Source organism: Rattus rattus, chromosome 7 (genome assembly GCF_011064425.1).
Source record: "Rattus rattus isolate New Zealand chromosome 7, Rrattus_CSIRO_v1, whole genome shotgun sequence".
NCBI lineage: Eukaryota > Metazoa > Chordata > Mammalia > Rodentia > Muridae > Rattus > Rattus rattus.
This window is the reverse complement of record NC_046160.1, coordinates 9,201,714-9,216,747: the sequence shown is the minus strand read 5'-3', so window position 1 is coordinate 9,216,747 and position 15,034 is coordinate 9,201,714. Positions and strand designations below refer to the sequence as shown.

The window sequence follows — 15,034 nt, the reverse complement described above, 5'->3', positions numbered from 1 at the left end:
GGCAGAGTAAGCAGATCTTTGTGAGTTCGAGGCCAGCCTGTTCTACATAGAGAGTTCTGGGCCAGCCAGGGTTATAAATTTAAAGCTAAAACAACAGAACCAACACACACACACACACACACACACACACACACACACACACACACACACACACACACACATACACACAAAAGTGAGGTTTGCTATTGTTACTCTGATATGTGATGGCGCCTTTTGCTCTGTAGGGCGCCACTAGAATTCAGTTAGCCATGTCTTTTATAGCAACAATTTATCAAATTCCAATTAGGTAAAGAGCACAATTTTGTATGTGGTATTTGCTTTACTAATAGTGCCAATGCAGCAATAACTTTATCGATCTCCACTGGCGAGATGTTATTAGACCTGCAAGTGGATGCCTCCTTTACAGCTGTGTCTCTCCACGCATACATCGTTAGAAAGAACGGTCAAGGAAGCTTGAATTGCCTGGTTTTTGTTTGAGCTTGGTGAGACTTTAACTTTTATTATATTATATTGACAGATACTCTGTGTGTGTGTGTGTGTGTGTGTGTGTGTAGCCTGCCTCTCTCTGTGTGCATGCCTTTGTCACATCTTTGGAGCGTCAGTTTTTTTTCTTTCCATTATGTGGGGCCTGGGGATTGGAACTCAGGCCACCAAGTCTTGTGTCCTGCACCCTTCCCTGTGAGCCAACTTGCCTGATGCTAAGTGAGATGTTTAAACTCAGTTTCTAATTCAGAGCTTTAGAATTTGAAATTAGAGAATCTGACAGGTCCTGGTACAATTAAAAAAAGAATTGTGGGAATTGTGTTTGATAAGATGCCTTCTGTGGTCCTGGGCCCAAAATAAGCACAGTGACAACTGAGCCAGGTGGTGGGATCGTGTTGGCCTTCCTTCTGCCTGTCTCTGAGCACTGGGTCTCCGCACCTCCACTTGCCCATGACGGAGGAGGAGGAGGACGTTGTCCTGGGGCTCGATCCGCCCCCTCCTGCCCAGACTCAGACCTGGGTCTTTATTTTTCTTTCTTTCTTTCTTTTTTTTCTTTCCGGAGCTGGGGACCGAACCCAGGGCCTTGCGCTTCCTAGGCAAGCTCTCTACCACTGAGCTAAATCCCCAACCCAGGCCTGGGTCTTTAAAATGTCGTAGCTTTCTTTCAGTTATTTATTTCTTGCTTCAGGTTCTAGTGCCTAAGGATATCTCCTCTAGTCTAACCCTTCTGTTGGTTTATTCGTGTGATTCAATTGGAGGTTCCGCTTGCTTCTGCCTGTCTGTCTGTCTCTGTGTCTCTTGTTTGTTTTTTTGAGACAGGGTTTCACTATGTAGTCATTGCTGTCCTGGAACTCACTATGTAGACCAGGCTGGCCTCAAACTCACAGAGATCCACCTGCCTGTGCTTCCCGAGGGCTGTGATTAAAGACCTGCACTACCACACCCGGCTCCGTTTATATTATATTTTAATTAAGGAATTTTGAGATCTGTAGCCCTGAGCAGGTTACAATGCAACATCTTCCTGCCTCAGCCTCCCGAGTGTAGGGATTTCAGGTGTATGTTGCTGCCATTCATGTCTTAGCTGCAATATTTTTCAGTCATTTACTTTTAATTTAATTTTAATTTTTTCAAAAAGGAATTTATGCCAGGTGGTGTTGGCACACAACCTTTAATCCCAGCACTTGGGAGGCAGAGGCAGGAGGATCTCTGAGTTCGAGGTCAGCCTGGTCTATAGAGTGAGTTTCAGGACAACCAAGGCTACACAGAGAAATCTTGTCACTAAAGACCAAAACCGTGTGTGTGTGTGTGTGTGTGTGTGTGTGTGTGTGTGTGTGTGTGTGTCAACGTGAGTTGTATGCACATGTGTGCTTTCAGGTATGTCTGCATAAAGGCAGAGGGTGTTGGGTGTTTTCTATTATTCTCTGCCTGTTCCTGCAAGGTAGGATCTATCTGGACGCAGGGCTGGGTTTTCTCTGCTGGGCTGGAAGGCAGTAAGCCCCAGCAGTCCCTCTGTCTCTGCTCCCAGAGATGGGGCTACAGTTGTTGCTGAGGACCCTGGGCTTGGGATGCTAATCCTGGTCCTCGATTGTACAGCAAGTGCTCTCAGCCACTGAGCCAACCCCAGGCCCTGCTTGCCCGCTCACTTACTTGTGTAAGACAGGCCTCAATGTGTAGCTCTTGTTACCTTGCACTTACACCAGGATGGGCTTTGAATTGGTGATCCTCCTGCTTCAGCTGGGATCACAGGTGTGTACTACCATGACCGATTCTGCCAGTTTTACACTGGTGTTGATCCCATTTTAACATTGGTGGTCATCGACTTCCTTGGCAGACCAGAGAACTTAATTTAGAGTTGGAATTGCAGGGAAAAGCTTCATCTGAAGGTCAAAAACGATTAGTTTTGAAGAAAATATCAAATCTACTCATCTGACCTGTCGATTCATCCTGCTCTGATGTCCCAAGAGGTGTTCGTTGTAACAATGGATTCTTTGAATTTTGTTTTTGTAGAAGAAACTGAGGAAGAATCGGAGACGACGGTTGAGGCTGAGTTGACGGAGAAGCAGAAGCACCAGCTGAAACACAGGGAGCTCTTTCTGTCCCGCCAGTATGAGTCCCTGCCTGCAACACATATCAGGTGAGACCTGCTGGAAGTTGCCCTGCTGTGCCCGGAAACACTGTGATCAGAGCCCCATGGGAAGCCCTTCCTGAATTCTCAGCAAGATCCTGCTCAGATTGGCATGCTGCAGACCTCGTACTAGGATTTGCTCTTGGAATTGATAGTGCGTGTTAGCATGCGGGCATCCTGGGCAGGCTCCGCAGTGATGCAGGCGTCTTCTCTCGGCCTTATCACTAACAGTTTGAGTGTCCGTCAGCAGCACGCTCTGCAGTGTCTAGGGCACGTTCTCTGGGAAGTGCTGTACTTCTTGGATTGCAGACACATGACGCCAGCCCTCGTAGGATATTTGGCTTTTTATTTTCTAGAGTATCTCTGGGATGGAAACCTTGTGCTTTATTACTCCATTACGGGCACCATCAGCTCCGCGCACTACTTAGTTTAAAAAATTAATAGGTGTGTTTTTCAGTGTTAGAAATTGAAGCCTCGCACACGCCAGGCAAGCGCTGGGCCTCGGAGCTGTGTTCGTGACCTTTGCTCAGTGCGTTGGTAAGATCCAACCTTTACCGCCTGAAGGATTGTGCTGGAATGATGGCGGTATTTTGATTTACTGATAGGAATGAAAGCTAGTCACAGAGCTGGGCAGAAGTGGGGCACACCTTTAATCCCAGCACTCAGGAGGCAGAGGTGTATTTCTGTGAGTTTGAGGCCAGCCTGGTCTACATAGTGCGTTCCAGGACAGCCAGGGCTTGTTTTAAAAAAAAAAAAAAAGGAAAAAGTCTGTAGTAAAGCCCCCCTTCAGTGTTAATCTTGAGCCTTGGTCTGCATTTCTGCTGTGAGGTTGTGTGTTTTCTAAAGCTCTGACTTGGTCCTCCTGCCTGCAGGTGCTGGCTGGTCTTATGTCAGCACAGGCTAGAGTTATTTGAAAGGGGGGACCTCGATTTAGAAAATACCGCCATGAGACCAGGCGAGCCTGTAGGACACTTTAAAAATAGTGATTGTTGGGTGCTGCCCATTGTGGGTAGGGTCACCATTGCGCTGGTGGCCCTGGTTCTGTAAGAAAGCAGGCCAAAACAATTCACGGGAAGCAAGCCAGTAAGCAGCACCCTCCATGGCCTGTGTCAGCTCCTGCCTCTGGGTTCCTGCCCCGATTGGGTTCCTGTCCTGATTTCCCGCAGTGATGAGCAGTGATGTGGAAGTGTGAGACAAATCAAACCTTTCCTGCCTAACGTGGCGTTTTGTCATGGTTTTTCCACAGAGTTAGAAACCCTCAGACAATTAACAAGTTTGGGGATCCTTCATACATAGCTTGTTTGTTCATGACCGGACCCAGACAGGTTCCAGAGGAGCAAGCGTCTGGTGAAAGAACCATTTTTGCAAGTGGTTCCAGCCATGTTGACTCCGCTACAGTGTGACCTAAAGTCTAACGCAGGAAAATATCAGGTCATTTCCAGAAAGAAAACTAGGTACATATGTTAATAATTTTGCTTAAAGAATGGGGCATGAAAACATACTATGAGATTATTTTATTTGTTTTTATTAGCATATATTAGTTCCGCATAAGAATGGTTTTCATTACGACAGTTATGCGCTGTTTTTTACCTGTGCATATTTTTCTGAGATAAGGTCCCTTATAGCCCAGGCTAGTCTTTAACTTACCGTGTAGCCAAGGGTGGCCCTCAACTCTTGGTCCTCCTGCCTTTACCCTCCAGATACTAGGATTTTAGGCATGCGTCACTGTGCCCAGATGAAATTTTCTTAAGGATATGCATAACTAATAAATATTTTTTAAAAACCATATGCATTAATTACTCAATTGGAAGAAGTTATAATATAAAGATTCATTTCGAGCTCAAGAAGTTGTGGGGCCAGTCATAGATCTTGTTAGAACACGAATCTGACAAATGGTTTAGAGAATGTATCCAAAACACACAAGTGTATTTTTAATTTACCCTTCTGATAGCTTGGAATCTGTTTACAAGTAATGTTGGTTTTCTCTAACAGATTGCTTGGAATGGAAAAATGGTGTTTTTCATCTTCCATAAGGCCTGAGAGAGTGTATTGGAATATAATTATCAAGACACTTATGCAAGGCTTTACCTACTGACGATGCTTTGAATTATGATGAAGAGACATTTATGCCTTTTCTCTCTCTGCTTTCCCGGTTGAGGAGGGGGAGTGCAGAGCCACACTTTCTCCTCGGTGGCCCCCCTGTGCAGACAGCTGAAGGTAGTTAGAGGCAGTCGCTAGCAAGGCACAGAGCCTAGCTAAGCGGCCCACATGCCGATGTTGAACAAGTGCACAGTAGAGCGGTCTTGACATTCTGCTGGGGTTGACGTCCTGCCCTATCTGCTTCTGCTTCAGAAGGAGAAAATCGCTGAAGCCCCATTGTTCTTTGGCAGCCAGAGGGCTAATTTGGCGAATATTGGCTTTTTGTTCTCAGAGACACCATCAAATGCCCAGAATTTTCTTCCTACTGAATGGAACACAGGGGAAGCCTGACAGCGGTATTCTTGAGCCCTCTGGAGTAGCTGAACTTTAATGCTCACTTGCTGTAAGCCTCCCTGTGTGCCTCAGAAGCAGCTCTTTGTTCCCTCTGGTTCCACTGGGAATGAGAGAGACCCGGGCTTGTTCTGAGCAGAGTCGGAGATTCACCTCATATTTTCGAGATGGGGTTTGGGCAGTGAGCTGGATAGAGGCCGTACCCTTCACTCATGCGCTGTGGATCGGGTCCTTCAGTAATAGATTTTATGTTGCACGTGTCGTGAAACAGAAAGATTATTATACCAGCACTCACTCTCGTCTTATGTGTGTGTCCAAAGGTTTTCGTACACATGGCAAGTGCTGCGTGCTCAGTCCGTCCTCATTCACTGTAGTAGGCAGCTCAGTTACAGTCGGAGAAGGCTATTAGTGCCTCCGCCCGCCTTACCTCTAAATGAATCCTTCTTCTTGCTTTGTGCTACCGGGGCTTCTGCATTCGGTTTTACAAATGGCCCAGGCTTATGTGTGGTTCATGTTCTAACAGCTATTGAGCCTCTTACAGTAGGGCTGCCTTTCATGTATTTATCCACAGCGACTCTACGAGGAGATCTGTTATTATCCCTGTTTACAGATGTGGGGGCCAAGGCACAAAACAATTCCGCACTTGCTTAAGTCTCCCACTTCCTAACCTGCACATTCAGATATTGTCTGATCCATACTTGTAGATATTTAGCATTAATGACTCATGCAGGGCTAGTGCTAGAAAAATATTACACACAGTGAAAGCCGTGAGGTGGCTTGTTGGGAAGGCGGGCTCTTCAAATGTCAACTTCCCATCATTCTTATGGAGATGCTAGTCAGTGGGGCAGATCCAAAATGAAAACCGTTTAATCACATATGTTGCATCATTATTCCGAAAGGTAACTTTACAATGCTAGCCGCATGTAAACACCGGGAAATAGCCCTCTTATCATAGGTTTGTGGGTGTGTCCTTTCTATGGCTGACATTAGCGTCTCCATTTCTCAAATGCACTAAGCCTGGCTTTTTAAAAGCTGCTAATTACAGCATTGGTACATGTAATGATTACATCTCTTTCAGTCTGTGGTACAGCTAGTCATAATTTAAAAGACTAATTCTTTCCTTCTTGCCAGCCCTGAGAATTGGACCACAGCCTTTGAAATTGGGCTCCAGTGTGTCTTGTAAAGGCTTCCTTGGATCCCTGCTGATAGCTGGCCCCAGTGTGTCCTTTAGTAACAGGTTTTGGACCTGAATATTCGCTCCTCGAGCTTCTCTTGCTGTAAAGCATGAACAGTGATGGAGACATTTATTATATGCCTGCTAGTGGACCTTGCCTTAGTTCAGGGACCCAATTTTCCTCATTGCTTAACTTTGGCTGTGCTGGACACTGTACTCATCACTCTCCCCTATTCCCCCAATACTGGGATTAGATCCAGGGTCCTGTGTATCTTCAGCCCCATTGTGACTTTTATTTTTATTATTCAAAAATGCTTATGGAATTGTGTTTGCTTTGAGAGAGCTTTACTCCACACAGTGGGTTGCCCTGGCATTCTTGTCGCTCCTGATTGCGGCCTCCCAGCTGCTGTGGTTACAGTGGTGACCACCACCCGCCTACTCGACTATGGGTTATTGTAGTTAAGTTTTCCTTACATCCATCTATTGTGTGCATGGGCCTGTCGCCATGTGTATGCCGTAGTGTGTGAACAGAGGTGACTCCCTGGAGTCAGCCTCTCAATTCTCCATCTGGGTCCTGAGGGCAAAACTCAGGACAGGATCAAACTCAGCTTGTCCCCTTTAGCTGGTAGCCCATGCTTTCACCTGCTGAGCCAGATTGCTTTCTGAAAGGGGCCAGAGACACTATTTCAAACCTCATTTTGGTAACGGTGGTGGATACGTTTTGAAGACCCAAGTGTACAGTCTCTGTGCTTCAGAGAAAGCCCCAGGCTCTTTCGAGCAGGTTCGAAAACAGAATACAGACATCATGCCCCTGTCACTGTCGCCATGCAGAAGAGTGGCTACAACTCCCATCTGCAGAGAGCGTCCTTGCCTAAGTATGCCACGTGGCAACTCCAAATGAGGAATTGTCTTAATTCAGTTCTGAGAGACTTGAACAGCTGCTAGAAATCTTGCACCTTATGTAAAATTTGCCTAAATAGTTCTGTCCAGACTACATCATAGACTGCAAGATCTCAGGGGTCAGCGTCTTGGTGTCTCTTTCTCTGCTGTGGAGAACTGACACAGAGGCATTCAGAGTTGCAAACCTAACACGCGTCTGCCTATCACTTAAAGGAAACAAAGGTCACTAGCAGATTTGGGGCACTTGCTTCTCCTTTACATTTGACCTTACGTAGACTTTGAGATAGAGGATGGCAGTTAGAGTGGAGTATTATTTAAATCTTAATAAAATTAGAAGTAAAGATTAGGTTTATGGCAAACAGGCTGCTCAGGACTTTGGGGGGAAGTGACTTACTCAGGGGCCACAAGGTGGGGACTGGGGGTCTCTTTTTATACAGACTGTTGCCAGGCAGAATCATCTTGTGGGCATTTTGCAGCCACCATGATGGGAGGAATGAAGGAGTGTTAAGGCCAACAAGAGGTCTTTGTGAGAGGGACTGCTAGAGTTCTTGTGTTAGCATCTGTGAGGGTGGACACACACACACACACACACACACACACACACACACACACACACACACACACTCTGCATATTATGTATATGCTGCATCTAACTTTTTCCTTTCAGACAGCCTAGCTGCAGCTCAGGATGCTGTCCATTCCAGACTTACCTCAAACATGCAGCAGCACAGTGAGCAGGGAGGCACATAGGGTCTCTGACTGAGGGGGAAGGTCCGCCCCATCTCCATGCGTATAGTGAGTCGCTCCAACGTTTCTCATGGCTCTTGAGTGCTGGGATTTAGAAGAGGGAACCTGACTTTCATAAATAAACATGTATCATGTATCACATCTAACAGATATTGTGTGCACATGAATGTGTGTGCGTGTGGATGCCACGGGATAACCGTGGACATTGTTCTTCAGGTGCTGATGGACTTTTTAAAATATTCATTCATTTATTTATTTTTACTATTTGTGTGTGGGGTGTGTGTGTGGGGGGTGGTTGTGTGTAAGACAATTGCCGGGTGACAGCAGAGGCCAAAAAGGGAGTCGAATCCTCCCCTCTGGGCTGGAGTTAGAGGCAGTCATGGAGCACCCGACATGGACTCTTAGCCAATGGCCTCTCTCGAGCCCTGTATTTGTCTTTTGAGACAGGGACTCTGAGACCTCAGGTTTACCAGTGAGCCTAGGCCGGCTGCCAGCGAGGCCTGAAGATCCGCCTGCCTCCCCTCCCCAAGCACTGGCATTACAAGCGTTTGCTACTACGCCCACCTTTTCCCCCTATTTGTTTGATTTTGTTTTTGAGACAGTCTCCCCCCGTAGCTCCAGCTGCCCTGGAACTCTGTAGACCAGGCTGGCCTCAAGCTCAGAGATCTGCTGCCTCCTGAATGCTAAATTAAAAGTGTGCACCACTATACAGGGCTCTCCTTTTGTTTTTAAAGACGTTTCCAGTGATGGAACAGCAAGTGCACATAAATCCACTCCTGCTTAGAGAAGTGTGATATTGTCTTGAGAAAAGAGTCATAGGATTGTTTCAGTTACGAACTAAACTGTCTATTTCATAGAACAGCATTTTTATGTGACATAACAATCGAAAGATAAAGCCTAGCTGTTTAGATGTATCTGACTGACTTGAAAATGAAGTGTGCCTGTTACACAAATGTCTAGCTGTCAGTCATTGCCAATGTGCATATGAAGCCATTGCATGCGTTAATGTATACTTTTGTGTATCAGTGCATACATCTCAGTGGAGTGGGGAGAGCACGTGCCTCTTATGTTAGCAGTTGAAAAATCTGCAAAAAGAAAATCAAGCAATATTACTTTTTCCTTGGGGGAGTGTTGTCTATATCCTGACTGGCAGTTAGCCCTGGTTGGCATAGTATTCACTTTGTGGCCTAGGCTGGCCTCAAACCTGAGTAGTAGTTTTTCCTCCTCAGATTCCTAAGTGCTAAAGTTACAGGTATATGCCACTCCGCCTTGCAAAATAATAGTTTTCACTAATTTGAAGAATATACTCACATTTTTCTTCATTTTATTCTCCAACACAGTAAGTTGTTGACATATAACTCTTTGGATCAGCAATAATTTCTAGGGCTATAAATTGAAATGTAAGGTCAAAAAGTTTGAGTCATTAATCATCACTCTTAAAAACGATGAAACAATGGAGTTTGCGTTGCTTATATTAGATATTAAGATAGTCGTGAGCATGATAATGATTATGATGAGAGTCTGTGCTAGTGAGCTTCTGTCAGTCACTCGGGGAGAGGGACGTTCAGTTCAGGGATTCTCTGTCATTTTGGCCTGTGGGCTTGTCAGTGGGCTATTGTCTTGATTAATGATTGGTGAGGGAAGGCCTAGCTCACTGTGGGTGGTGCCATGCCTGGGCTGGTGGTCCTGAGTGATGTAAGAAATGGAGCTGAGCAAGCCAGTGAGCAGCACCCTCCATGGTCTCTGCTTCAGTTCCTGCCTTCAGGTTCCTGCCTTTCGCTCGCTCCTAGCTTCTCTCCATGATGGCCTGGAAATTGTGAGATGAAATAAGTCTTTTTCTCCCCAAGTGGCCTTTAGGTTATGATGTTTATCACAGCAATAGAAATCAAACTAAGACGGGGTCTTACTATGCAGATTGAAGAATAGACTAACAAAACAAAATAAAATGGCTGAGTCAGGGGAAGTGTGACCTATAGCCTAACACCGAGAGAGCACTGGGGGCGGGGCAAGAACCGTCGAGTCTGAGGTGAGCCTGAGTTTATGCAAGTAAGACTTATTAAAAAAAAAAAAACAAATCAAAAGAACTGGAACAAACTCACATATACAGTGGAGTCTGATTTCTGGTACAAGTGCCATGGCTATAAACTGGGATGGTATTGCCAAGGCCATTGGTGTCATGGGGGAAAGAGCATTTCTCCTTTCTTTCTTTCCTTGATGTTGGGTGAGGGGGGGTGGCAGATGGGGGAAGTAGCTTATTTTCTTGGTCTGTCTGTTTCCCAGTAGTGAGCACCTTTTGCAATGTTTCTCTTTCCCTGGTATTTTCATCTTGGTGCTTAGATTTATGTCATGGGTGTAAGTGGATGGGATAGGATATGTCTCTCAGGCACTGTCTCTCTTAGACTAGATAGGCTGTGTCTCCCAATCCTTCTCTGGTGCCACTTCCTGATGGCTAAGTATTCAAATATACGAACCTATTCTTTGTAAAACAGCACATTCCACTGTCTGGCCCTCACAGACTTGCAGCCGTATCATAATGCAAAAATACATTCAGGCCAACCTCAAAAGTCCCCGTATTCTCAACACTGCTTAGGAGGTCCGAAGTTCAAAGCCTGTTCTGAGAGTCAGCAATCTCTTAACTTTAAAATTAAAAGCAGGTCACGCGTTTTCAATACACAGTGGCACAGATTCCACTTTACCATTCCAGAAGGGAAAAGAAGCAAGTGAGGAAATCCTGGAGTAAAGCAAAAGCAAGTCCAAAGCCATCAGGACGAACTGTAAATCTTGCGTCTCTGATGTCTGGGTGCTCTTCAGATGCCAACTCACGTTGACTGCAGCACACCCCTCTCCCAGGCTGATTTCTCACCCAGCACACCGTTTTCCTTGGCAGTGTCTCCTGACGTTGGCATCTCCAACATCTTGGGGTCTCCAGTGAAATCCAGGCTCCACTGTCACAGCTTCACGCAGTGGCCTCTCTGGGCCTCCATTTAGGGGCACGCTGTCACGTGCCTGTTCTCAGCAGCTTTCCTTAGCCACTGAGAGACGTTCCGCAGCCCCTTTCTTGCATGCTTGACACCACAGCCAGAACCGTTTGACCAGAACCGCCAGATTCTGCTGCTTGCCGGGTCTTGAACTTGGCCCCCTTGTTCAGTTACACCTGGACCTGCTGTCTGTTGGTGGTGGTTTCCTTCGCTGCGTAAGGGGCCTTTAATTCCTCCTCACGAGTTGGGAGCTTAGCTGGGTGGGGTCTTGTCCCAAGGCCACCACTCACTTCATTCCATTCAGGACCAGGCTTCTCTCTACACTTTTCTCTTTGAGCACTGGCCTTAGCACCATGATTTCTCCTCTGTTCCTTTTGTTCCCAAAGTGTATATTTTGTATTTCTACTTGTCCCACTTTCTCCTTTTCACGAAGGCCTGCACAAGAGTAACCACTAGCACCTCATGCTATCACCAGTACTAGGCCATCTTGAAATCTCCTCTGCCAATGCCATTAATCCAAAATTCTTCAACTTAGCCTCAGGATAGGACAAGGGCAAAAAGCAGCCATTCTTTGACAAAATGTTACAAGAATGGTCTCTAGGCCACTTACTAATATTCTTCCTTTCTGAAACTTCTTGATCTGGGCCCCCACAGTTAAAATTGCCCTCAGCACCACTCTCTTCCATGCTCCTACTAGGATGAACTAACTAGCAAGGCCCACTTAAAGCATCCAGTTTATTTTATAATCTAAAGCCCCAAAGCCTTCCAGCAAACAGCATGGTCAGTTCTGTCACAGCAACACCCCAGTTCCTGGGATTGATTTCTGTCTTAGTCACTGTGAAGAGACACCATGACCCAGGCAACTCTTAGAAAACATTTGATTGGGGCTGGCTTAGAGTTTCAGAGATTTAGTTCATTATCATCATGACAGAGTGTGGCGGCAGGGAGATAAGCAAGGTGCTGAGAATAGCTGAGAGCTACATCCTAATCCATAGAGAGAGAAAGAGGGGGTGCGTGGTGGTGGTGGTGGTGGTGGTGGTGGTGGTGGTGGTGGTGGTGGTGGTGTGGTGTGTGTGTGTGTATGGAGGCAGGTAGAAATGAGATATCCAATGGGGCTGGCGGGATGGCCTGGTTTGGATTTTGAAACCTTAAAGCCCACCTCCCACACGACACATTTCCTCCAGTAAGCCCACACCTCCTAATCCTTAAGTAGTGCCACTCCCTGATGACTCCGTAATCAAATATGTAAGCCTACCAGGGCCACCCTTATTCAAACCACCACGTGCTGTTTGATTGTCTCCTTTTGGGGTGATGGGCCCCTCCCTGCTGCATAGGGAGCCATTAGTTGACAACAGCATGAAGGGTGTGATCTAAACTCACACAATTCCTTCTTTGTAAAGTAATTGGAAAAGTTCTTTGCCAAAATACTACAAGAATGATCTCTAGGCCACTTACTAGTGTTCTTGCTAATGTTCTTTGAAGAAAGTGTTAAGTGTGGTAAGCATTGGATTGTGTTGGCATTTCAAAAAAACTCAATTACTTTACGATTAGAAAAGGAAAATGAGCTCGGGCTCTTCCAGTCCTAACCAGATGAAGGCTGGGCGGAGCCCTGCTCAGTGTGTGCAGCCCCCAGCTCAGTGTGTGCAGCCCCCAGCTCAGTGTGTGCAGCCCCCAGCTCAGTGTGTGCAGCCCCCAGCTCAGTGTGTGCAGCCCCTGCCAAACACCAAACCCAAACCCCCAGCCAGATGGGCTGCGGCAGACCTGTGGCTGTCCCTCTCTCGGCTACACCAGACTGAGCATCCGGTCCCTTCTCCATGGGGTTTGTGTCTCATTCTCGGGTGGAAAGCGGTGCCTCCCTGACGACGGACGTGCTCGTGTGGCTTCATTTGTCCTGCTCGGTCTTGTCTGTTACAGGACTTCTCTGAAATCTTTCATCTGCTGACAGAGCCCTGGGCTTCGCCTCACAGTTGTTTGGGGCCTTTTATTTTAATTCTCTCCTTATCACTTTAAAGGCATCTCAGAAAACACTCACATGGGCTTTCCTGCCATTTGTAAATTCATTATATTGTGTTGATGTGTTGATACTCTAAAATAACCCTACTCCTGCCCCATTGGCATGTTGAAACTTACTTCATTCAGACCAGTGAATTAAAATACATTACAGTAGATTACAGTAGGCATGGGTGAAGCTGAACGTGGTCATTCATATATATATATATATATATATATATATATATATATATAGAGAGAGAGAGAGAGAGAGAGAGAGAGAGAGAGAGGGAGTATCTTGGGATTTCCCTTTTCTTTTTGAAAATCTGTTGTGACTCAAGTCATTCAGTATTGGTAAAACATTATGTACCTAGAGCAATAAATGTCTGAAGGTAGAACTTTTCTTTAGGTGGCTGTATATATGGAGGCTGCTAAATAATTAAGCTCCTATAAATAAATAAAATGTTTAAATACTCTGCATGGCTGCAGTTAGTAGCTAGGGATAGATGGGTGGAATCGATAGACTTGGGCAAAGAAGAAGACGCCCAGTTTGGATGAGTGCTTTTGTAACCTGGGACCCAAGTGGGCCGGTGACAAATTAGTCCTTTTGTTCGTTACGATCACAGACAACTGATAAGCCCCCACCTCTCAGAAATGGCACTTTGTAGTTCTTTGATGGGTGTGTGTGGGGTGTGTGTGTTTGTATGATGAATGGTCAGGGTTCAGAAATAAAAATATAGAAAATGGATGTGCGATTAAATGCCTCACTCCTGCAGAGCCCATAAATGTTTCTAGACTCTTCTGAAAACTTCCAAAGACTCTTTGCTGGTGCAGAAGCAGTGCAGGCTGTGCCTTTGTGAGCCTCAGTAGTAGTACATTGTGGTACTGTTATGCAATGCCCTCTTCCAGCACCCCACAGTGCCATGAACAAAACCCTGGACCTCTTGCTAAGCACCACTGTACCACTGAGCCACACCTCTGCCCATGCCACATTTACAGGGGTTGGACCTAGGTTGTTTCACGTGTCAGACATGTGCTGTACACACTAGAGCCCCTGCACTTTTTCTCTTTCCCTTTGACACAGGTCATTGCTGGAACTCACTCTGCAACCTAGAAAGTCTTAAACTTACGACAGGGTTTCTCTGTGTAGCCCTGGCCATCCTGGAACACACTTTGCAGACTAGGCTGGCCTTGAACTCCAAGATCTACGAGTGCTAGGATTAAGCGGTTTTGAATTTATGATCCACCTGTTTCAGCCCCTTAGGATGGGATTATAGGCCTACATTACTAGACAGAGCAGCCCATTTTCTTCTGTGAATTCTTTTCAATCTTGGTTTGTTTAATCCCTAACTAATGGATATTTGGTTCCTTTTGGTCTTTTCCTGTTAAAAACAATACTGCAAAGAATAAGTTTTACGTGGATCATGGGGAATGCATGATTGTGATATATATGCAAAAATTTGTTGGGGTTCAGAAATCGCCACACAAACATAGATCTCGGTTAAGCATGAATAGTTTACGCACACCCCAAGACTGAAGGTTCAGGACCAGACAAAAAAGGACTCAGAAGTCTGATCGTGGTACGAGCCTGCTGTCAGGAGGTTCATAAGTTCAAAGGCAAGCAGTGAAGTGGTACACCATTTTGGCTAACTAGACAGGATTATCAGCCACCCTTTAATCTGGTTGGTCCTGAGTGTGGTAGGGGGTGGTGGAGAATTTCAGAACATTGAGATAACAGGGTGCAAGTAAGTCAGCCATAACTTTTTGGCTCGTTAGCAGGATATTTCACTGTCACCTACAGATAATTACTTCTGGGAAGTAGAGTATGAGAACCTGAACTTAGTTTTACCTTATGCGTAAGGTGGAAGCTAAATACAAAATGGCTACAGTTGTGTTAAAAGGAGCGGCCTCAACAAAGCTGTGCCAACTAGACAAGCTGATCGAGCTTCCTGTCTGTCCTTCCTGTGTCTTACTTCATATAAGTAATGAATCAGAACTCCGTGTGAATTAGTTAAATCTTTTTTAAAGCTCTAACGAAGATAATTTTCTTCGTGCACATTATTTTAAGAAATTGGATTTTTACAATTTTCTTGGTAGTCTTTAAATAAAAATTTAATTAGCCAGAAGGATGACATCAGTGACTGTAAG

At 45.6% G+C, this 15,034-nt stretch overlaps 1 protein-coding gene across 1 annotated transcript in view; it reads left to right on the top strand.

Annotated features, from left to right (window-relative positions):
• Positions 1 to 15,034, top strand: part of Mta3 (metastasis associated 1 family member 3) — a 119,042-nt gene that overhangs the window by 27,679 nt on the left and 76,329 nt on the right. Inside the window, exon 4 of the mRNA XM_032908765.1 lies at positions 2,491 to 2,617. Coding sequence (XP_032764656.1) covers positions 2,491 to 2,617 — 127 coding nt within the window. The remainder of the gene's footprint in view (positions 1 to 2,490; positions 2,618 to 15,034) is intronic.